General features: G+C 38.7%; 1 protein-coding gene across 1 annotated transcript; it reads left to right on the forward strand.

The window, feature by feature from the left end:
- On the forward strand, window positions 1-14,062 carry LOC115373795 (secretagogin-like). Its single transcript, XM_030072368.1, has 11 exons — window positions 1-153; window positions 654-724; window positions 2,674-2,766; window positions 6,722-6,811; window positions 7,489-7,545; window positions 8,254-8,331; window positions 10,114-10,169; window positions 10,373-10,418; window positions 10,554-10,613; window positions 12,783-12,851; window positions 13,419-14,062. The coding sequence occupies exons 1-11, from the start codon at window positions 78-80 to the stop codon at window positions 13,545-13,547; spliced, it is 825 nt and encodes a 274-aa protein (XP_029928228.1). The 5' UTR covers window positions 1-77; the 3' UTR covers window positions 13,548-14,062.
- Window positions 14,063-25,009: the final 10,947 nt, after the last annotated feature.

Consider the following 25,009-nt stretch of genomic DNA (forward strand, 5'->3'; position numbering starts at 1 on the left):
GAACCGTACAGAACACACTCACCATAGCCTTTATTGACTTTATGTGTAAAAGTTGACTTCAGCTAATCCTCCTGTTTATGGAAATGGAGAGTGCTTTTGATAACCTTGATGCAGCTGGCTTCCTGGAGATCTGGCAACACTTTGATGCAGACGGTGAGGACTGTTGATGACATGCTGATAAGATTTTTATTTTATTTTATTTTTTCCATAAACATACTATAGAGAGAAGTAGGGACACATAGAGGAGACATAGTTATGTTTTTTTTTTTTTTCCCTTCTGGTGCTGGACCTTGATACAAAGGCCATCCACATTTATAATGCCAACAAATGTGATTGTCTTGTATTTTAGGAGTAATGTGACTTTTCATATCATGTTTCATATTTCATTACAAGTAAAACTTGTCTGCATATGAGAAGAACAGCATCTTCTGAGCAACAGAATATCATTGGGCACATTAATGCTGAAGTGTATTAATGCTTTCACAAACAGGTTTGACATGCATATGCTCATGAAATCTGCAAATTTTTTTCCAGTATTAGGATTATGAAGGAAATCAAAATCCTAAATTGATTGAGATGGACTATAAATTGGATCTAGAGTTACAATTTCAGGTTGACAACCTAAACCGGTGAATATGACTTTACTTTAACAGATAATGGCTACATTGAAGGAAAAGAGCTTGATGAGTTTTTCCGTCACATGATGAAGACACTGGGTCCACAGGTAAGTCAGCTTTTTATTTGGGGATTCATGCATAACGTTAACATTCAGTTTCACTGAATGTTGCTACTCACTATAATATCTGTCAAAGGTAGCTGGAGGTGACACAAACAAACGGACAGCAACATTTTTTTCCATTTGAAATTGACAATAATTATTGCAGACATTCTTAGTGGAGAGTTATGATCTTAACCAGCATGTGACATCTTTGATGACAGTAAACAGAAGACAAAAGGCCATACATCATTTTGATTCAAGATGATAAATTTGATACCATGAAATGTTGACTGCAGCTCTACAGATCACAACATGGTATGTTTTTGATTTGGTTTACTGCGCATCCTAGGTATTACAAAATTAATAAAGTGTTTCCTCTTTCTTTGCACTGTGGCAACAATCGCTGTAAGCTGTCAATACTGCTCATTTACTTATTTTTTAAGTTCCTGATTTTATACTACAAGTGCAGGGAACAGTATGTGGCATTATTTTTTTTTTCTCCTGTGAGGGAAGCTGAGCCATGGTTAGCCTCTGTGCAGTTATCTGGATGGGTGGGGTGGTGTTAAGGATGTTGGCTACAACACAATTAAAGAGCTCTGTTCACTGTCAGAGCACATAAGCTGAGGAAAAGCCTTGGTTAACTCCCTGTAGTATACTAATGGGACTGTACTGAAGCAATCAGACCACTGACCACAGTTCACTCATCTTTCATCCTTCCACTGCCCATGAATTTTTAAGTGTAAAAGACTTTTAGGTACTGCCTCTATTGCATTCTATTATTTCTATTCTATTGTATTCTTTTCTATATTCCTGTCTCCTCTATTCAAGCTAAGTGTAGCTAGCATTCACCAGATGGCTGGTCTCTATTGATTTGTTTATTTTATTTCCCTTCTATGGGACTCTGCTTCCCTATACTTTAAAATGCTATGATAAATTAGACTGGAGACTGTTAAACCCAGAGACGGCTCAATCTGAAGTGGCCTCTCAAATTTGTACATCACCATTTTTACAGATTTTCCCTTCGTGGGCTTGCAGTTATTAGAATAACTGCTCAAATGGGACGTGTTTCTTCAAATGATTAAAAAAAAAAAAAAAAGCCAGTGGGATGAGATAAACTCCCTTGTTTCCAAGGCTAATCAACTTGTTTCCAGAATTTTCTTGAATAAAGTGACATTTTATTGATCCTAGCAGGTCAATCTGCCTTTTTCTGCCTTCTTTCAATATATATATACTTAGTCATGTGACATGAAACTTCAGTGGAAACAAGTGGATTATCTTAACCCACAGGTTGATTGATTGATTGATTGATTGATTGATTGATTGATTGATTGATTGATTGATTACTAAACGTCCATGTCCTTGGTGGCCCATCACTATCAGAGTTGGCCTTTTCAAATGACATGACATCACATATTAAAGAGTGTGTTTCAGCAGTCAGAAGAGCTGTCTTTCTACAATGAGCTACTGGCACCATTTAGTCTGTGGACTGTGTGTTCTCCACTGTATGACAGCATAGATCAACAGGTTACTATAGCTACAGTGACCAGGGGTTTACAGAGAGACACAGGAAAATGAACAGCGGAACCCATTTACAGAAAAAAAAAAAAAAAAAAAAAAAAAAAACATGTTCGGCTCAGGTGTTTATCTCAGCCAGGCCTTGTCTAACACAAACTGGACATGTGGCGTCAATCAGATGCTCTACTATCAGTTAGCCTGGGGTTGAGAGAGCAGACCTTGAAAAAACTCGTAAAAGATAGGAGGCGTATCCATGGTGACAGGAGCCTGAAATATCTGTGACTCAGCTTGTAAAGTTTTACACCCACAAAGTCTATTTTTTTTCAAATAGATTCATGTACTTGATTTTAAAAAAGACAAAAAAACAATGTGAAATCAACGTGAAAAAGTCTTCTATACAACTCTGTTCCATTCTATTCTATTCTATTCTATTCTAATAGGAGAAAGCAACAGAGGAGAGAGTTCAGAGACTGAAGCAAAGGTTCATGTCGGCCTATGACATCACTGCTGATGGAAAACTACAAATACAAGAGGTACAGCACAATCGGGATTACATCATTCTTTTTCTTTGTGTGTGTGTGTGTGTTTAGTCTCCCAGTGATTTTATGGTCTCTGTAGACATATAACAGAGTAGCTACATCGAGCATCACATGGACGGCTCCATACAGACATAGGTACTTTTTTCCTCCCTCTACCTTCTCTTGTTTACACCACTAATCCTCTCTTTTTTCTCTCTGTCTCTTTCTGTATTTTGTGCAGACAAGCAAATCCTAATGTCTCTGTTTCTTCCTCACCCCTATTACCTTTTGATCCTTTTTCTTCTCCCTGTGCTCCTCACCTTCCCTCTCTGTAACTAACCCTCTCTCTTTCATCCACCCTCGCTTGCTCCTCATTTCCTCTCACCCCTCTCTCTGTACCCCCTCCCCATCCTTTTATTCCACTCCCTTTCTCCTTCATCTTCTATTCATCTTGTGTACCCAGGTCTACGATACAGCATGTACCATTGCCAGTGAAGAATGAAATCTCATTTCCGAGGCAACTGAGGGTCATGCTAAGCTATCCTGTCGTAGTGAAGGGATGTGAAGGGAATCAGGGAGCCCAAACAGAACAAAACATGTGGCAGAACAGACCTGCTGACCCACCTAAGCCATTAAATCAAACTGATCTGTGAAACATTACAGCCCCATTTAGTTATGCCCACTTACTTTTTCTCTTTATCTGAAAGAGCTCTGACAAGTTTGGGATTTTGCATTGAGTATTTGAAACTTTTGTCAGATCTGCACATGTCGACTGAACGTTTGTTTGTTTGTAAGTTATCAGTTGGAAAAAAGACAAAAAAGGCAGCGATGGGGCGGGGCTGGGAGCTAGAGAAAAAAATAGTTGTCACCACTTTTTGAGTTTCCTCTTTTACTATGGCAAGGATGAAGCATGCACATAATCTATTATATACAATGCAGATAAGTCATATATTGGAATTCCAACTAAAACATAGACACTCTGTGGTAAACAAGATAGGACTGCTGCCATGGTTTGTATGTTGTCAGTTGAATAAAACAAGTCGGTGTTGGGGAGATGGGAGCAAGACAAAAAGAGTTTGAGAGAAACTGTCCTCTTAAACCATGTGGAGATAATTTACCTGTTATACACTGCATATCAGTCATATTCAGATTCCAACTAAAGTATAGACACTTTGTGGTAAACAAGGAAGCATCACTGCCACTGGTGGAGGAAGACAACATCCTGAAGTGAGGCGGAGCGGTGCACCATTAACTTTCTGCGAGTGTCATGATGATGTGTGATTGTTGATAAGAGACAAACTCTGTTTCTTTTTGAATCTTTGAAGACCCAAAAGGTCCAGTTAGATTGTTGTATAATGATATAGCGTGAACAATCAAACAATCCTTTTGAAGTCCTGTGAAATGAAAAGTAATCTAATGATCCTATTAGGTTTGTACAACAAGACCCCAACAATTCCAGAGCAACTCACCACTAATTAAATTTAGTTGGATTCCCAATGGACTTTTTGACTAAAGTCAATTTCTTTAATCAAACCAAACTAAACTGACATTCAGCTGAGCAAGCCATGGCTATTTCTCAGAAAATTAAAACCATATTTTGGTGACACTGCTTAATTAGCCTCCACTCTGAGGAATTGGCAAAATTGATTGCTTAAAAAACTGAAAGCTAATAGCTGACTAAGCATTTGCTGGCGCATCACCAGTACTCCATTAGAGAAATAAAGTGCATTTCCTTCAGGTCTGAAAAAGAAGAAGCTTTGCCTATTTATTAGGCTATACCCTTAATGCATTACATCTGACTCAGAATCCTTTGGCTATTATTCATAGGGTGGAAAATCAATACATGTGTGCAGTAAGTGGCCGATTGACTGGCACTGATTTACAGTGACTTATACAGGAGTGGCCAAATGCAGGCAGAGATCTGTCACTTGAAGCTACCGAGCCCAGCTTATAACAGGAATGAAGGTTTTATATCATATCTCGCAGAGGTGGAAATAACTAATTACATTTACTCTTTTTTCTATAATTGAATATCTTTTTGTGTACTTGTACTTTTTGGAGTATTTTTTAACATCAGTTTTACCTGATGATGAAAAACTGCAGATGATTGATGAAAGCGAGGGCCATTTAGACTCAACTGGCAAAAAAATGTGGAAGAAGGGTGGAAGAAGGGGATGAATCAGTGAGTTGCCCTGATGATGAGAACCATGTCAACTCACATTCTGTGCTTATTCATTTGTCAGTTGAGTCTACAGGGTTCTCACTTTAATCAGCACGTTTGCACAAATCTTGCGCAATGCACCTTTAAAAGAACAAGATCACACCGAACACAGTTACTGTGTTGAAAAAGGAACTCAGTCACTTTTACAGTACATTTGAAATGAGCTACTCTCTACTTTTACTTCAGTATATTTTCACAGCAGTACTTCTACCTCTACTTAGTAAAATATCAGCAAAGTAACAGTATTTGTACTTGAGTAGCAACTTGTAGTACTCTTTCCACCACTGGTATCTAGTCACTGATGTGTAGTCGAGGCTGTGGGCAGGGATACAGTCAAGGTACACCATAGTGCTGTAAGGTACAGTTAGTATTTTTTATTTCTTAAATGAAGCCTGAGATAACCAATTCAGCCAACTTTAGGTTATACAACTTTAATTATTCCAACAGCATAAACACTATATACTTTTTCTTCCTCTTTGTTCTTTAAGTTTTTTGTTATTTTTATTCTTTGGTGCAGCTGCTTCACACTGTCTCATCCTCGACATAGCAGCATTTGGAAGGAAGTCACTGGGTTTATCTGAAAACCACAGTATCCTGTTTGGCAATATGGTTGGTCTGTCTGCACATTACTGACAGTTTCACAGCTCTCTATCACACCAGGCGAGGAAATTGCATCCAGTGGTTTATTTAGCAGCATCAGTGCCACCTTGTTTCACCCTTGCATGTTCACAGAACTGCTGGTGAGAAAGCAGCCCTGCAGTGTGTTTTATACACTATGCATTCACTGGTATTGCACTGTTGCATCGTGATATGTTTAAGAATAATATTCTTTGATTCTGATTGGGAGATTCACTGTTCACTTATACCCCACTGCAGGAGGCTGGTGTTTTGCTCAGCGACAGTTTCAGCAGGTCCTTGCTGACTCAGGGCCTTCCTGGCTGCCCACATTTAACTGATTAGCTGTTCTGTATACAGCATGCATAGTCTAAGGACCACAATCTGACTTTCAGCTAACAGGCCTCCATCAAAGAAAATTTTTAATGGCAACAGTGTGGTAGAAGTGCCATGGTAACAGTGAAACCATCATCATATTGTGTCTCTTGCTTGGGCTCCTATACTCATTTTAGTAGCTTTAGCTGGAGAATGATGTTCTTCCAGTGGGTCCTCTGCAGTCGAAACAGCTGCTGCTGCATTGCGGTTGTCCGCTCTGAATGACAGCGAGCTTTGATTTAGCTTTGTGACCCTTACGCCTGCAGATTCATCTGTATTTTAGAGGGATGGTTGATGGGGTTCCAGTTTAATCTGCTAATGCAAGGCTGATATTATTAAATAGATAGATCAGGGGAGGGCTGTCGTGGGATCTGGAGCCAAGCCAGGAGGAGTTGCTTTTTATTTAACATTTTTGATGACGATGGGAGAATAAAAGACTTGGACTGGATCAGACTGGACTGGACTGGACTTGGTTGGCTGGAGTCAGCTCAGTGGTTACTGCTTTTCTCAGTCCTCTCTGCTCGAATGAAATGGATTACACTAGACTGGACTAGACTGGAATGGAGTGAAGTAGACTGAAACAGACCAGACAGGACTGGAGGAAAATGTCCATGATAGCAGTAGCACAACATGGACCACATTAGACTGTACTGGAATAAAAGAGGTGGAAATCTTTATTGTTCCGCTGAAATGTATGATAAAGACCTTAAAGCATCATTATCTAATCACTCTTCCCCTGGCCTCTCACTTGTGTTCCAGCTGGCCAATATGATCCTTCCTGAGGATGAGAACTTCCTGTTAGTGTTTCGCAGAGAAGCTCCTCTCGACAACAGTGTTGACTTCATGAAGGTGAGAGGCCACATTTTATATCAAAACTTGTTGAAACGACAAAATTAGTTTCACTTTCTCTTATGTGTTAAGATAAGGCAATCTCGGAATCGGGGTACCACATTATGACATTAAATTTCTCACTGGGACTCAGGCTGCAGTCAGTTATGAATTTTATCTGTATTCTAGCCTGGTTCAGTCAATAGCATGAAAACCGAATTAGCCTTTTCTTTTAAATAACATGAGCACCAGTAAACATTTCTTTCAGTTTAACCAAAAAGGTGCACAGCAGTGGTAAGGTTTCCTTGTACTGACTCTGCTGCCCCATCCTTGTTTATGACCAGTTTCTACTATCTATGATCATGACTAGGATAGACACATAACTGGAGTCACAGCGTATGCCAAAGATGAGGAACTTTTCCAAACACCTCAGAGGTGTGAAATTTCAAAGTCAAGAGGACAATGTCATCCCAAGAGCCTTTTTTTTTTTTTTTTTTGGATAATGTCTCAGTCATTGCATAGTCATTGTATAAAAGTATAAAAGTCTATTGTTTTCTGAGGGTCTGCAGATGTTTTAAATGCTCTTTAACTATTAACTAGATTTTATGGTGCTATAGGTAGTTTAGTTATCTTAACATTATTCCATAGTTTCCACTGTACGTAAACAGTGATTGTTTGCTTTCTCCTGGCTACTATAGATATGGAGGAAGTACGATGTTGACTGCAGTGGCTATATATCGGCTCAGGAGCTCAAGGTAAGACTGCTTGCACAAATCTTTTATTACAAAGGAGCAGCCTTCAGTAACCCTCAGCAACAATCGCCCTGTTCTGTCACACAGTAGGACTCAGATGTTGGTACTTTTTCAGCTTGTCTCAAGGTGACAATTTACTTTAAAATGAAAAATGGTTCATGTTGAAAGCAAGCAATTTAATCCATATTCTATGAAGTACTGATTGCTGTAGTTAATTTGGTATGTTCCATTCATTGCTTCCTTAAAGTGACAGCTTGGATTCTTACCCATATAGTGGTATTTGCTTCTCTGTGTGAGTGTGATACATCCATCAAGTTTGGTTTATTAACTCATTCTCTGTGATTTTGAGCAGTGACACAGAAATTTGTTTTCAAGGATGACCATTATATGGGTAAGAATCACCGTAAATTTGACAGGAAATTGGTTGAATGCTTTTCTTGACTTGAATTAATAACTGATATTGTCATATCGTTTTTCACCCTCGCTGAGTAGATAAAATAAACATGTTGTGTTGCTTAAGGTCTACAGCTGACAAAAGATGTGCATTTCTGGATTTAGATGTCGCAAGCTAGGTGATGTAGTGTGTGTTAATGGAATATCTTGTCCTATAAAAGAGGACATTGTCTCCTTTAGACGGTGGGGTCAGTCTGACTCTTCTGCTTTATTAGTCAGTTCTATTTAATAACATCTGATTTGTCATATTTCTCCCAGGCTTTCCTGAAAGATTTGTTCCAGCAGCACCACAGGGCAGTATCATCTGACAAGCTGGAGGAGTACACTGATGCCATGGTAGTAACGCTCTACATACTCTTACTGTTGCCAGAGTAAGGCTATACAGCGGCACTGCATTCTGGACCCAGACAGATAAACAGAAAACACCGAACTTAAACGGAGGAAACTTGAAATAAAAAATGGAAACTTGGGAGACGCTCTGCTGCTTCTTAGCTCACACACGCATTAACTGCTGAATTTAGCTGTGGGTGCAAGGCTTTATTAAACACACCCACAATACACAGGTGGCTTGTCAGTGTCAGTCAATCAGTGTCCATCAACTTAAACAATCAATCAATCCAAACATCATAACATTAAGTTTGCCCATCATAAATACAAAATAAACAAAGAACAATAATTAATAATTGAGAGCATCATCTCAACACTAACACACCAAAGTAAAAGTTCTTCTAAAACTAATGATGACGTCAATTAAGGCTGTGTTATATTTAAGTATAGCAGAGTCTTTCCAGTGAACGAGCATGAAGAACATGGGACCTAAACTCAACAGAAAAGTCATTAATGCCGTTAGGAGCATTAATGAAGGTTAATGCCAAAAATGGCCGCTGTGAAAAAGGTTTATGGGTCCTTGCCAATGGACACTTTCTTGCAAAACCCCTGCATTCACACTGCAGGCAACTTGGTTTATTGGTTGCTCTGTTGTAGCCAATATAGACAGTGTGTAGAGGCTCTGATCACATTTAGTAATAATAATGATGTTCATAAATTAACTTTATTCATGTAGGCCTTTTTAAAACAAAGTTACAAAGTGCTTTACAAGACAAAAGGAGGGAATATATATAAGCACTAGTTAAGTAGCTTTAACTAAGCCAAAAAAAAAAAAAAAAAAAAAAATAGCTATGGACTTTAAAATGAATGTTGTAGTGAACTGGAAAGATCTGAATAGCTGTAATCAACCATTTTACATTGGCCAGATGATATTGTTCAAAAAAATCAGATCCAAGAGGTTGGGAAACAAGGAATCTGATTGGCTGTTAATGGCCAATGACCATGGAAAGCTCAGCTGCAGCCAACTTTCGATTAGACAAGTTACCCTGGTCACGCAGCTCTATAGGAAATTGTGTTGCCTGCAGTGTGGAAGCAAGGTAATCATGCCAGGAAATAACCACAATAGGAACTACATTAATAGTCTAAGTAGTGCCTAAATGCCATGTCATCATAGCTTGCCAAAAATATTTAGGAACAAGGTGAAAAAGTCAAACTATATTCTCATTTTGAAGAAAAATCTTGAGGCATGGTCTGACATCAAAAATTGTTCAGACCCCAACCAGTCAGGAACTTTCCATATGACAACAGTGATCATGTTTTTATGATCTGACAAGCTGCTGTGTGGATGCAGCAGTACAATGTGTCCTGAGGTGATATGTCTGTCTGGTAAGATGCTGGATAAAACACAGTTCACATCGTTCAATCAACTGAAGTCCCTCTGCTCAGTTTTCCAAGGAGATGTTACTTCATGCTTCAGCTGACAGAGACACAGAAGGCAGGTTTGATTTCCAATTCATCACCTGCCTGAGACTGAACTGAGTCCCCAAAAACTTTTAACTTTACACTCTCCATTCCCATTATTTCACTATTTCCATTTGGAGAAGATTGGTTCACATCTCTAGCTAGATAGCATGATGGGACGGCTCTAGAGTCACAGGTGGTGTGAGAAAATAACTCATCAAAGTCAAAACTCTCTGTTGAAAACAGTAGAGAGAACAAGAGAGAGAGAGAGAGATTCCCACTGCCTGCAATTCTTTCCACACTTTCCAATGCATCCTCTTTTTCTTACAGATGAAAATCTTTGACAAAAATAAGGATGGGCGTTTGGATTTGAACGACTTGGCAAGGTATTTTCAAACAGTGTGAAACTCGTTTTTATAATTCAAAAAAGAAAAGTTTGTGTTGGGTAGACTGGTAATGGATATTTAAATAGCCAGAGAGAGAGAAAGAGCTCTAACAGAGCGGATATTTTTCTCCAGCTAAATGTCTCTTTGGTAAGTGATGTGCTTATTGTTGATCTGAATTACAGCATGTATTTCTTTTTTATTAGAATTCTGGCTCTAGAAGAGAATTTCCTGATCCAGTTCCAGATGGATGTGAGTGAACAGCTCATGTTGTTCATAAAGTTTTTGCAAATGACAACTTAGTTAAATCAGCTTGCAACCAAGGTAAAGTCTCCTCCTCTGTTTTCATCTCATGTCTCTCCTCACTTCTGTTTGTTTCATCTGCAGGCCTGCAGTAAAGAGGAGCGGAAGAGAGATTTTGAGAAGATCTTTGCCCATTATGATGTCGTAAGTGCTGTAGTGGGGAGCATATGAGCATCTTGATCTCATAATATAATATAAAGACCATTTTTCTTTAATGATCAGCTTTTCCCCTCCAGCATTTTGTTTTTGGTAAGAACAGCTCCAAAATCAAACTCATCATCCCATTTGTAGTTCCAGAGCCTGTTGCACTTCCAAAACATTTAATGGTGCAATGTCCAGTAATATGGGTGGTGATTGTTGTGTGATCAATACGTCTCAGAAATCAGATATAAGGTTGACTACAAACATCTTCAAACCTCAGATATGGAATTCTCAGTTCAATGCTTTCTCTCTGTGGGAAAAATACATGGCGTTTTCACACGATCATCCCTGTCACAGTCTGTGATTTAAGATGGCATTTCAAACTTGGAATTTTTTTTTTTTCTCCACATTTCTCTTTTAAAAGGGTCTGGATTTAGCTTTTTTTTGCAAACAAAAACTCAGGTGAAAAGGTGAATATGGACACACCTAAAAATGTGCATTGGAGAAATGGTTTAGATCAGAGGAAACAGAAGGTTCCATGCACACTGTCACCTTACATACATGAAATTTAATGAACAATCTGATAATAAGGTGTAAAATAGGGAATTGTGGGGCGGCACAGTGGTGTAGTGGTTAGCACTGTTGCCTCACAGCAAGAAGGTCCTGGGTTGTATTCCTGTGTGGAGTGGAGTTTGCGTGTTCTCCCTGTGTCTGCGTGGGACAGGTGAATTGGAGATACTAAATTGCCCCTATGTGTGAATGTTCTTGTTTGTCTGTCTGCCCTGTGATGGACTGGTGAGCTGTCCAGGGTGCTCCAGCACCTCCGCAGCTCTTACAAGGCTAAACGGTTTGGAAAATGAATGAATGACTGAATAGGGAATTGCTTCAAAAGTGGGCTACTCATCTAACAGCCCCAGCTGTAGGAGCTCAAACAATATGTAAAGGGTAAATACCAGTTAAAAGGTAAGAATACATTCTTAACACGATCCTCTGTTTTCCAGAGGAAGTAAAATGAGGATTATTTTTTATAGGTTTTTTAATTTTATTTTTTAATTTTTTTATTTTTTTTTTTTTTTAGAAATCACAGATAAGGCAGCTTTCTTGCCAAGTGGGGTATCAATTCTGCTGAATGTCATGCAGAACCCATCTAATAAAATAAAACATGAGTATAATTGTCATGCAGCAATAATAAAATTTGCTTTTCCATTCTCTGTTTGTTAAAGTGAATCCCCATGCTATCCTCACTGACTAAGATATGATGCATTTGAGAGTTCATCAGTGTGTGTTTGTGTGTGTGTGTGTGTGTGCGTGTGTGCGTGTGTGTGCGTGTGTGTGTGTGTGTGTGTGTGCGCGCATGCATGTCTGCATTTGCGTGTCGGTGGGTGTGCATAACCGGAGCTGGTACAGCAACAGTCAACCCAATTAGCTCTCTTATCTCTATAATGAAACATAATAAAATGAAGCACCCATTATGCTGTCAAGTCACTCTCTGGGCTGATGAGTTAACTCTCAGACTGTTTCCTTCACCATGCAGCTCTAGAGAGTTCATTAGTACTTCTTTTTTTTTAAATCAAGCATCAAGAATCACTAGCTTCTTCTTTCCCATATAATCATAATCACAGTTACATTATCTTTTTTATACAGTCAAGTGGTGTATGTGTCTTAAATGTCAGGTCTGATTTTTTTCTCTGGGAAGCATTATAAGGAGTCGTCTGTACTTGCTGTCCGCTTTTAATCACCTCTGGTTTCTCAAACTATGGGTCAGGGCATAAAACGGGGTCTCTATATGACCAATATCTACACAGTTTACTGAGCCTAGGTCCCAAGACGAGATATTATATTTCTCATTTGGGGCTCAGCTGAGCCCAAGTGGTCAGTTCGGTTTGACAGCAGCGAGAGGGAGGGACAGAAGCCTCATATTTTATCCTCTCTCTGTGATAGAGTAGGACAGCACTGGTTTAAATCTGCATGAGCTCATATGTAACCTGTCAAGTGGATGTAACGTAGGTGGGATTGGATGGAAATTATGATATGTCATCAGCAATAGTAATGAATGGACATCACTCAGGCCTGGATTTGGAAGAACACAATGGAAATTCTTTGCTTTCAGACAGAAATTTCAATTTGTTTTGCCTTATTGTGTGATTGTTTGTTTCTTCCCTTCTTGTTTAGAGCAAGACAGGAGCTCTGGAGGGTGCTGAGGTGGACGGCTTTGTTAAAGACATGATGGAACTGGTCAGGGTAAGCTTCTACGCTGCCATTCTTTGAATCAGTTGTGCTGCTGTGAAAGGACTCACCGTCAAAAATAGACTCTGTTCATGTACTTCCACACCTATCAGAGGTAATTAGAGTAGTCCAACAATCCACATAGTATAACAGCCTCTACAAAGTCATATCAGATTCTCTGTACATTGTTAAGCAGATTATACAGCCATGATTTTGCATTATCACCGCTAGTTTTCTGGTTCAGCTGAATCCATGTTGTAGACTTGAATATATTTATCATTATAAGTAAGTGTTGATTTTTTGGTGTTTATTGTCCTCACAAAAATATGATATTACTTAGTGGCATTCAAAAGTCTTAAATTACCCTTAAGTGATGTCAGCTCATTTCTACATTGGCATAGTATTGGCACAAATTAGTGTTTAACAGAGGCAACAGTTGGATTCAAGGATGCAAAGCATAAACACTATAGCTCCTCCTCTGCTATGAACACCACATTTACAGTACTCTCTCCATCTCTCCCTGTTCCTCCCTCCTCTTTCATCCATCCTTCCATCCATCCTTCCATCCTTCTGTCCCTGCAGCCCAGCATCACAGGTCCTGAGCTGGACAAGCTGCGGGTCATTCTTCTTGGCCACTGTGACGTCAACAAAGATGGAAAGATCCAGAAAAATGAGCTTGCTCTATGCCTGGGAGTCAAGCTCAATGCTTAGTTACAGAGCGGCAGTCTGATGACACACACACAACCTTGAACCTTGAAATATGATTTGACACTGTATTAAATAGAGAAACCCGAGACTGCCCATTTTTAGCTTTATTGACCTCTGTGTTAAAACTCTTTCTCCCATTACTACAACTGACCACTTGCATCTTTACTGGCTGCACATGATAGACAGTGTTTTGTTGTGCATGTTGTGTTGTAGGCAAAGAAAAAGAAGGTCTGAGATGTGTTTTTTCCATGGCTAAAGTAAGTTCCTGTGTTAGATGGTTTGTGGCACATTGATCAGTTTATTAATTTATGGAAATGTTTGAAACAGAGGGAAAACAACAAAGTATCAGTGTTTTATAATTGTAATACAAAGTCTTTTTCTTTTAGGTTCCAGCTACAGTAACATTGGCCGTTACTGATGTCTGGACACTTGCATGTTTGTCTGTCTAGAATGTCTGAAGTACGTCATATTTAATTTTGATATAATGTGCTGTTCAGAAATTAAATATTAATGGTAAATGTTGGGTGTGGTTTGTTTTCAATCGACTGCTAGATGGTGTAATAATAATAATAATAGTAATAATAATAATAATAAATGAAAAGTACATCTAATTGGGTCAAACATGCAATACAGCCTGTTAATGTAATAATGTGCTGAACAATGCAATAGTATTACATTATTCTTTCACAGTTACTGCTAGAACAGATGATGATGTAATAATAATAATGAGTAATAATGTATTAACTTGAGTTATATATTCTTTATAGTCGTATCAAATATATCATTATTAGTCAGTATTATTATTGCATCATTGCATCACTTAAAATTATGTTGAACCCCTGTTATGAAGTAATTATCACTAATTAATGTAGTATTATGATGTCATAAGAATTTAGCACATTAATGGATTTAATTACATATGCAACCCATTTTGGTCAACATCAGTTTATTACTATTTTCTGGCTTATATTACATGGTAACATGCTACAAGGTCCATATATTGTTGATGGTCCTTGGTAGTCTTTGACACTATTTTTAGCATTTCCAACACATTGCACACTACATACCAGAAATGTATGAGTCATTAGTAGTGAGAGACAACAATATACTGTGACTGAATGCTAGAATGAAGAATTTATTTCCTATACACTTACTTTTACGCTTTGACATTCTTGTGACAAAGTGGAGGAACTGTGACCTCAGGCTGTTGTTTAGCATCTCTCTGTAGTAGAAATTGTCTTTTTTTTTTTTTGCCAAGACATCATTATCATACATTTAAAATGAAAATGTATGCTGAACACCTTTATAAATAAAATGTCAAGCAATAGCTAACTCAATGCAGGGTCACCATAGGGCTTATATAATTAAGTTATAGAGATAAACTGTAGCCTAAACTTTTGAATTTAACTATATTGTATCAGATATCCTGGGCAGCAGGTTGCTGTGAGCCTTTCATCTGAAAATACAACAGGAGAGGTGGGGGTGAGTCTTTGTTTGTTAAGTAGGAGCCAGAGAGAGCAAAGCAATACAGCTGAAGAGGTGGAAACCCCTCTGGCCACTGAAAGGAAGCTAATGGTGCGGACCTAAAAGCATTACTCTGCGTCAGACCACCTGATTGCCCTCTGAATCCTCACAAAGCTGTGGGTTTTGGCTTGTTAACTCCTGTTCGTGTGTGTGTGTGTGTGTGAGAGAGAGAGAGAGAGGGAGAGGGAGAGAGAAAGAAAGTCAGAGAGACACGGACAAATGCACAAATAACACAGGGTTTTTTATACAGTATGTGGTCATAGAGTAAATGTGTACTGCGAGTGTTTGTGTGTGTACTGTAAGTGCTTATGTTTGTGTATGGCTGTGAGCAGAGCAGCTGCCAGATGGCTGCGACTGGGCAAACATTTCCCATTCAAGCTGAAAGCTTTGCTCTCTATTGTATCTCTAGCTTTGTTTACTCTGGCTCTTGAAAAGCTGGAACAACACTTTCTACACATTACAACCTGTTTTAGGTGAAACTACCTGACAGCAGCAAAAGTGTAACACTCTGCTGGGTGCAAGGCCAGCATTACATAAGTACTGTGTTTGAGGTCTTTTAACACCCAGCTCTAACTAGCATTTCATCAGCATCAGCTATTTTTTCACTATTATACTAGATGCAAAAACTCATCCTAGGCTTGTAAAAATGAGTTTATTTATTTATGTATGTATTTATTTAATGGCAGTTCCCATGACTTATACAAGCTGTCAGTCCCTGATGAACTAAATTTCATTTCAGAAAATTCATATGCTTTCCTTCCACTATTATGCATTTTTATTGCCTGCCTACCAACATGATATCTTTAGCCACACACATTGTCTTCTGAGTGACTTCAGTCAGACAGTGCAGGATAAAACACCCTTTACTAGTGCCTTAATGTTCTGTGAATGTAATGTGCAGCTTCTAAAATGTGAAAATGTGTTTCTGAAAATGTGAAAAAGCACAAGTAAAAATTACAGCTGCATGTTGAGACAGTCAAGCAAGAAACAGAGCCCTGCCAGCAAGGGTTGCTGCTGCATAATATGAGTAATGTCCGGTCTATGACTTGTAGGTCTCCATGGACATTAATGTGTTTCCATTTAGCTGGGAGTGATGTGGTACTTCTTGAACTGTGGCCTCAGTGGAACACACTCTTCCACTGATGCTGCACTATGAGTAGTTTGGAGCTTCTAAATGGGCTAGCACCAGTTAGTGCAGATCACATTTTCAAGTAATGACCCCCAGTCATTTAGTGGTGTTCCGATGCTGCCACATTACCAGGTACTTTACCTGAGGCTTTATGGCTCCAGTACGTGATCTGCTGTAGGTGAAGCTGGGAACACAAGCGGTGAAACAAGGAAAGAAACAAGAAAAAAAAGGGGAAGTACATCCACCCACAAAATGGCATGAGAGCCAGAGAGAGAGATAGAGAGAGGTCTTTCATTAACACTACTGATAGATAACAATGCTTCACCTGCACCTTCAGCTGCTGGCACTCTGTTACATGAACTCGATCAAAACTACAGCACTGACAATATCACAACTGTCACTTTTCAATTTTTAAATTGATTGCCAGAGGCCAGTTTTGTATTGAGGCTACTTGATGAACTAATAATGGCTCCAGCTGGTGCAATGGCATATGTCCTTTGAGTGTGTGTGTGTATGTGTGTGTGTGTGTGTGTGTGTGTTTGTGTCTGCGTGCGTGTGTGTGTTAGAAGTATTTCCCTCTCATTTAAAAGAAAAAAACACATGTTCTCCCATGTAAAAGATTGCTAATAGTCTAAATCTTCTAATGCTGCACTCTAGTGGACAGATTTGGGAACTGTTTTTCCTCTTGAATCCTATGAGCACTGATCCTGTCTGTCTGCGTTCAAAACATATTTTTAGTAAAGTGAACATGCAAAGCTAATGTTTTTAATTGACATAATAATGAAGAGATTTTGTAATAGAGCAAAACATTCAACAGTTCAGCGATAAATGTTGTCTAAATTACTTAATTGTCACCGTGTTCAACATAATCAGACTGTGCACTTACACTACAGGCAGGAATGGTAAGCAACAAAGACAATACTGATGTTATGCCAATACTAAGTAAATATATAGTCTAATATTGGTTTTTTTATCACTGCCAGCATGTAAAAACAAACTAATAATGATGATGCAATGATGCAGCCATAAAACAATGGCATTTTGGTTTTGAATATTTTGCTAAATAGAAACATGATGTACATTCACCCAGCTCAAGCAATCGGAATATAACTGATTAACAATATTGTTTCATAGTATTCTTCAAATAATATGGCAGCAGTTTGTCTTTTATACTTGTATTGTGTAATTTTACCCAGAAGAGGGTAGTATACACCTAAACACACCAGTTTGATGGCACACATGATGAGCACTATTTGTGCAACATATACTCTGTGTGTTACACTCAGACCCATCATTTCTACACAAATGTGCATGCACATCACAGGTCACAGGTAGTTACACTGTGCAATATTTGAAAAAGTTCCAGTGTTGTGGCCAGTACGAATGCATGATAACCACTCACGGATCTATTATCCCACGGAGAAATGTTCCTCAGCCAGATGATATGCCTGTTTCCTCATTGTGTGTATTGCTACAGCTCATTTCACCTGAATTTTTCTTCTGAACAATTCTGAACATTGCTTTTGGCCAGGCAGACATTACTTCTCACACTGTGTAAGGGCACACGTGCAAATCATCTACTGAACATACACTGAAGTAAACACACACACACACACGTCAGCATGTAATCAACCAGTCATCACCAGATTTTTCCCAGGGACAGACTGATGACCCTTGTGACCCCCCGTCTCCCTCCACGTCACTCTTCCCTGCCTGTTTTTCAAGCTCTTTTCTCTCCCTCTCTCTTTTCTTCTCTTTCACCAGAAGATGCTGACAGAGTAAACAGCAAATAAGGCAGGTGTTGTAAATTGTAACCCTTAAAAGTCCCCTCATTGCCCTTCTGGAGGGCCACGTTTCTGGCCCTCTCCTAGGTGAAACACAACATTCCCACCCCTAAAATGCCAGAGTGGTTCACAGGATCTATGGACAGTAAGGTAACACACCATATAGATCAGTGAGGTCGCTGGTTTCCATGGTGCTGTGTGAAGACTGATGACCTTTACAGTAGGAGCGCATTTAAAAATATATCTTGAAGTTAAATACAAATAAAAGAAACAGATAAGAATGTGCGACAAAAGAAGGGACTGCTGAAGGTACCTGTTTTCTTTGTTTCTTTGTTTCTTTTTGGGAATAATGTTGAGTTATTTCAGTGTTAACTACTCATATATTAACATTACTCTCAGAGCAGTTGAGGGCTCATCCACAGTCTATTGAATTATGTGGAGACAACAGCACATTGCAGTCATTTTCATATATGTTTTGTAACCAGCATGTGTTGCACATGTATGATATTTTCACACACACGATCAACCATTAACATTAATGTGATCACTCTTGGTTCCTATTAACTCTATTATTTCTGATATATCACAAGAGCCATAATGCAACTCCTCCAGAGAGATGTAAATCAAAAATGCATACAAAAGACTTTGGATATCTTCTTTGTGTGAACACCAACTCAATAAAGGGGTTTTAGGGTAATGTGGTAGACCACTAAAACCTTTTTTTTTTTTTTTTACAGTATGTCTATTGCTGTGGATGAAGTGTGATGTCCATGTGCGTCACAGGCAATTTAACAGTTTCACAATGTGTAAACTGACCAAAGGGGACCTGCATTCATGACGGTTTAAGGTAAATATCCAGAATGGTGATTTCTCAGAAAAGCCTTAACTTGCATTGTTTTCTGTTGAAATGGGACATTCTCATGTGGTTCACAAGCACTTCAAACATTTACACTGCCCAAATGCAACAAGGGTTTCTGGCTATTTCAATAATTAGTCTGTAGAGGAGCTTCTCCTTAAAAAAGTCTGATTAACTCGACATAAAAAACAAAATGTAGCACTGCCCAAAACACGTGTCTCAAAGTGCCATGGTTTGGTGCTAAAATCTGAAATGTCTGGCAATGTCTTACTGAATTAGTATAGTAAAATATGTCCAAATAGGGATGTTACTCTGTAGTTAACACTGCAACAAAGCTTCAAAAGCTGCTGAGGAAGCTAAGTATATAAAAGAATCTTACCAAACTTAGTAAACTATTCTCAGAAAACCGTAATCCAAAGAGTGATAATCTGTAAGATAAATAACACCCTTCAAAATCTAGGTTCAAGCTGTGTCTTGAGCCCCATCCCTCAATGAAATATTTGTGTTTCATCCCTCCAGTAAGACCTCCCTGGGTTTGTTCTGTTTTTAGTGCTCTTGGTGCGCAGCTAAAAATAACAGGCTACCTGTAAAAATGTGGTCATAAATTTGAATGTTTTTTGTTTTCCTAACAGATGTGCCCCAAGTGGCAGCCATGTGTTCTAGTTCTCCAGTCCACCAGAAGTTAAAACAAACGTTTCCATGGAGTAAGTAGATGGTGTCTCTCTTTCTGTGAACACCCGGTCAAATAAGCAGAGAGTAACTTGAGGGAGTGGCATTATCTTTGTTAACCCGTAGACACTGCAACATTGCTTTCACTGATAAGGGTTAATATTTCTAAATCTGGGTGACTTGTAGACTCATGTATCAGTGTTGAACCCTTCATCCACAATTTGACTGATGGATCATGGCCAAAGCCGCTGATTGAAATAATGAGCAAAATATTGTTAACAATTTAAGATTAAGATTAAGATTAAGATGTACTTTATTGTCCCCTGGGGGAAATTCACTGTGGGCAAAATAGTGCAAAGGGACTGCATCGTATACAGAGAAAACACAGTGCAAAATGAGACCACATCACAGTACAGGCACATGACAAGCAATATATCTATACTAAGACATGGCATGAGGCATGAGACAATATACAGCACCAATAAATAATAAACAAAACCTACTGCACAACCCTCACCTATTTAAGAACATCACAAGAATTAAAAACCAACAGTGAGATTAAAAATAATATATGTAAAAAATGAGATACCACCATCAATAATAAGAATAGCCATTTTACTTATTTATTCTTACTTGTAACTGCCTCTCAATTTATTGTCCATCTTTCAATTTGCTAAGTTTTCCCACTGAAAATACCAGCTCCGTGATGCATTGAATGTAGCCCTGGTGTTTATCCTAATTGTGTGCCTGATTTACGTTTTATGTTCTCAATTTGATATTTTGAGCTGCCAAATTGATATAATGATGTCTAAAAGCTAACAGCAGTTATCTGTGTAGTCATGGATGACAGTATGGTTAGAAAGGTAAAGGCTGATTTGTGCATGTCCACAGCGTGAACAGCAGAATGACGCAATCACGTCCTGAACAGTGGTCAAAATAGAGCCCTGTAGCCGTGCCGTGCACCTCGCCATTATTGTAAATGTAACATAGCGAACAGATGACTGGTTTATGTGCTGTCTCTTGCCGTTTCAACTGCACAAACCATAAATGACCTGCTGTTCACAGACACCATGCCGTGTGGTTCATGCCATGAGTACCATGAACGTGAAACAGAACATAAATCACTAATCTGACCTACAGCTGGTCGGGCATGTGGCAACATCATGTCATCATCCCCTTCCAGACAGGTACTGTATATAGCAATCAAGTAGCTATGTTAACTAGCTGTCAGATACTACAAATTCATAAGCATGCAGTGGAGAGGTTTGACAGAAGTGTTCACAAACAGGAGATACAGCTCAGGCAGAGTGACGTAGTAGAGTAGAGCAAGAGCATGAGTTCTTGATCACGTGTAATTTTTCCAATAGCCACTGAAGTTTCAACATTGCAAAATTATTATCAACTGATTTTTTAAAGCATGCCATCTTCAAATTCTGCAGTTGAGATCTTAATTGGTGTTATTTATGTTAATTTATGTTATTTTGGTGCCTAAACCTAACCACAACTTGTCTTTTTACCATTAGCTTGCTAACATCAACCATGACCCTTCCCTAACCTTAACCACGCAGTCCACTACACTCTCTAAACAGGAGGGTAGTGGCTGGCGAGCACGAAGGAGCGGCATTCCCCCACATCTATACACAGAAATAATAAAAAAAAGAAAACAACAGAATGCTTATTTGATCATCTGATTGATAGACAACTCTAAGTGTAATCTGCTCATTTCATACAGCTCTGCTGAGTGTGAGAGTGTGGCTTTAGTCTGATGAACCTCATCATATTGTCACTCCATTCACAGCCGACTGCGTTTTGTATCATATTTTTATTCCTCTCAATTTTTTTTTACAGAATTATCATGCTATGATAGGCTTTCTAAGTACCAGTTTACAGATGTGTTGCAAGCATTGATTAATGTACTGCATATCCATATTTGCTCCTGGCAGTTTTTATAAGACAGGGATTCATTACTGTGATTTTAAATTTTATTTTTAACCTTTTTTCAAATTTTTTTAATACATTTTTGAGCTATATGGAATGGTTTCAAAGTACCAGTAACAAAGTATTGTTCTATTCCTCTATTGTTGTTCTACAAAATAGTTAAATATTTTTTAGTATAATTGCACCCCTCGTATTTATTTTAACCATTGGTGGTGACTCATAGTTTTAATCCATTCTGTGGCAGCACCACATAATGCGTTGTTAGTCATCATGTTTTTCTGCTATTTTGCCATCCCTACTCTTTCATGGAGTGTACCACCATGTCTGCTCTGTCTCTGTCAGCACTCAAGTCTGTTGACATCCTTTTGAAATGCATCCCATGTGATTTTCCATAGTACCTGTTTTGTTGATGGAAGCTCCATTTTGTCTCCATCCACTACCACCCACCACAGGACAGCTCATGTACAGTGGCGTACCACAAACAAGTAGGTAAGAGATTTGTGGTGGCCTCCCAAGCTGTGAAACCCACTGCTTCGCTGTCACTTGGCTAGTGACTGGATTTATGAAGACGACTCCTGTTATGCGAAATTGTGGAAAAGGTTAACAGCCAAAAAGTGTGTGGGAGGGAGTGAGAAAAAAGAGGGGGGAAAAGGGATGAGAAAGACAGATAGACAAAGCATGAAAATGAGTGAGGCGGTGAGACAGAGAGAGCAAATGAGCGATTGAGTGAAAGATCAAGAGAAAGTGTCTGGAAGAGAGAGAGAGTGAGTGATATCCATCGCCCACCTCTCTCCAACACACACACTATGTGGTCCGATGCAAACATGCCAACAGTTGGGGTCAACCACCATGCAGCCTCCTATTTTGAGACCTTTCAACTCTCTGTGAACCTAACCAAAGCCTGAGATGAACTCACTGGGAAATAGAAACTGTCTCCAAACAATCCCCTTAGCAACATCTGTAATGCTTTAACCCGCTGGTTGTATAGGCCATTAAGCTGACGTGTCTATTTTGTGTCTAGCAACACGGATGGATCAACAGTGATTAAAATTCCGCTCAGTCGATGTCATGTGTAAACCAATAGCAGTGCTGTGGGGTTACATGCCGAAAGTTATTTCTGAAGTCTGGAAGCCAGGGTTTAATGATCGGAAAGAAACAATATTTGCACAAAAGGAAATGCTCCTTTGTGAGCCATGTGAAATTATTCGAGTTATTTGACTAGTTTCCTTCGGAAGGACACTAATAAAGCTTGCCCCCCAACTGACTTGTGTTCTTTGATTTGCTTTGCACACGTTTCTGCAGTGTGCACATGATGCTGCTCAGTGGTGATTGAAGGAGTCCCTAGAAAAAAAAAAAAAGAGCATATAATAAAAGAAAAAAAAAACTGAACACTTGTTTACCATGCAACATTTTTTGTCAAAAACATGTATGAAGTACATGTTGCATTAGAAAATGAGCAAGCTATAGATGTTCCATTGCAGATATACTCAAATTTTTGTATTGCCCATTGTTTGGAGCACTGAACAAGCAAATTGTCATTCTACCTGTTATATGAAAGCGCAGATATTTGGCACGTTTTTGCAATATATGCCCTTGAAATTATTTAGCATCATGAGGAGAAGCCTTAATTTTGTATGACATGTCATTGTAGTGGAGAGATCAAACTAATTTCAGAGAACATGTAACCAGTCCTTACTATACATCACTCTTTATCATATCATTGTTTAACAAAGATAGTATTTTTTTTTTTTTTCAAAATGTTATATTTAAAAGATTGATTCAATATTTTAAGCATCCAGTATCTATACTAAAATATTTAACAGCACATAGCACAACGTAATTGTATAAATATAAGTTCGGGGCAAATAGTTTTTGCTAAACCATAGAAAAACATGTCACTTTTGAATCTTTCAGGAGGCAGTAAGTAACTAGTATGTCATGCCATTACAAGTATTGCTGCAGGTATTGCTCAAAAATACTGTAAACAAGAACACGCACCCATAATGACATCACTTTTCTACAGAAAGTCCAGATGTTGCTGAAGCCAAATTTGCACTTCGGGTCAAAACTGTTTAGACCCAAATATGAGTGGTCCCAGATGGTTTTCCAAACAAATCTAAGTTTGCATGCAGTATTAAAAAGGCGGTTCACGAGACACCTGTTTTGCAGCAAAGAAGATAAACAATTTTGTTTTCCCAGGAATGAGAAATTTGTTTTAATCTGTGTGTTGATTTCTGTGTGTTTTATCTGTGTGTCCTGGTCCTCGACCACATCAAGAAGAGGATAGCTTCACTGTACATATTTGAAGTAACAAATACAGAATGCAGTGTCGGTGCTGTGCCTAGCTCAACTGTTGCTGAAGTTGAACTTACAGTGATGGAATAATCAGGATAACAATATAAATAATCAGATCATTGTCTAGTAGAAGACATCCACTCTATAATAATATAAGGTTAAAACCTAATGAACCAGCTGTTCTGTTGTAGCCATTTTGTTAGCACTTGGAAAACTTGATAAAGTCCAAATCTGATATGCAAATAGCAGCTTTTCTCACCAAATTTAGGTGACAACAACAAAAAATGTTTTGTTTTCAAACATAAACTAGCAACTGCAGTTTCTAGTTTTCTGCTGGATGAGTGGATGAGCAAGAAGCACCAAGACATGAGGAAGAACCATTTGACAGAGTGGAATTTGGCTCCAAATGAATGCATCTTGTGCCATGGGAAAAATAATTCTCCTTATATAATGTTGTTCCAAGTCCATTATTCACTTTGCATTAAGACAATTTCACATCACATCTTCTGCATATGACCTCTCACAATAGTCTGCAGAGGGGGGAACAAATGGCAAATTTCTTTGCAACAGCTGATGTGAAATATTACCACTGTGGGACTCGAGGGGTCAACAAGTTTCAAATTCTGCTACTAGTAGCTTTAATAAAATACACCTGCATGTCATGGCTATGTTACGTCATGCCATGGACATGTGCGCATATTAGCTTGGCTTGATTGCTTGTGTATAATGTTTATATTCCCCTTGTGTGTGTGTGTGTGTGTGTGTGTGTGTGTGTGTGTGTGTCTATGACACACCCAAACTACATGACACCAAATATGCAATGCCTCTTCACCCACCTCATCCTACTATTACCAAATTTCCACTTTAGCACGAGGCCCTTTGCCAGGCCTGCAGAACCATTTTGCTCCAGTTCAATGGACTTTTCTTTCCTTTTTTTCTTGTTTTTCTTTTTTGGTCATTAACATTCATGGTCTTATCCACAGGGATTAGCATGGCCTTGTTTGTACAATAGCTTTGTTTGAGAAGTCCTTAAAATTAATTGACCAAATACTTCCTAAAATCTACAGAAGTACTCAGCCAAGACTAGCATTTCACACTAAATTTTCTAAATTAACAACCTAAAATCTGTTTTGGTGAAAGGCTTCAGCTTCAATTAAACCGGATTTATACCACATTGTGGGTCCACTTGCCATTACATCTTGAAACACCAGTCTGTCAGTTGCCCGACATGCAACATTTAACATTCTAATGAAGTGGGATTTTTCCTTTT

The sequence above is a fragment of the Myripristis murdjan genome, chromosome 16 (genome assembly GCF_902150065.1).
Source record: "Myripristis murdjan chromosome 16, fMyrMur1.1, whole genome shotgun sequence".
Lineage (NCBI taxonomy): Eukaryota > Metazoa > Chordata > Actinopteri > Holocentriformes > Holocentridae > Myripristis > Myripristis murdjan.

Bases quoted from the DNA above. Each gene is read 5' to 3' on its own strand.
- LOC115373795 (XM_030072368.1), top strand. From the start codon at position 78: ATGGAAATGGAGAGTGCTTTTGATAACCTTGATGCAGCTGGCTTCCTG. The intron at 10,419-10,553 runs GTGAGTGAACAG...TTTCATCTGCAG, and splicing joins TGATCCAGTTCCAGATGGAT to GCCTGCAGTAAAGAGGAGCG. The intron at 10,614-12,782 runs GTAAGTGCTGTA...CTTCTTGTTTAG, and splicing joins TCTTTGCCCATTATGATGTC to AGCAAGACAGGAGCTCTGGA.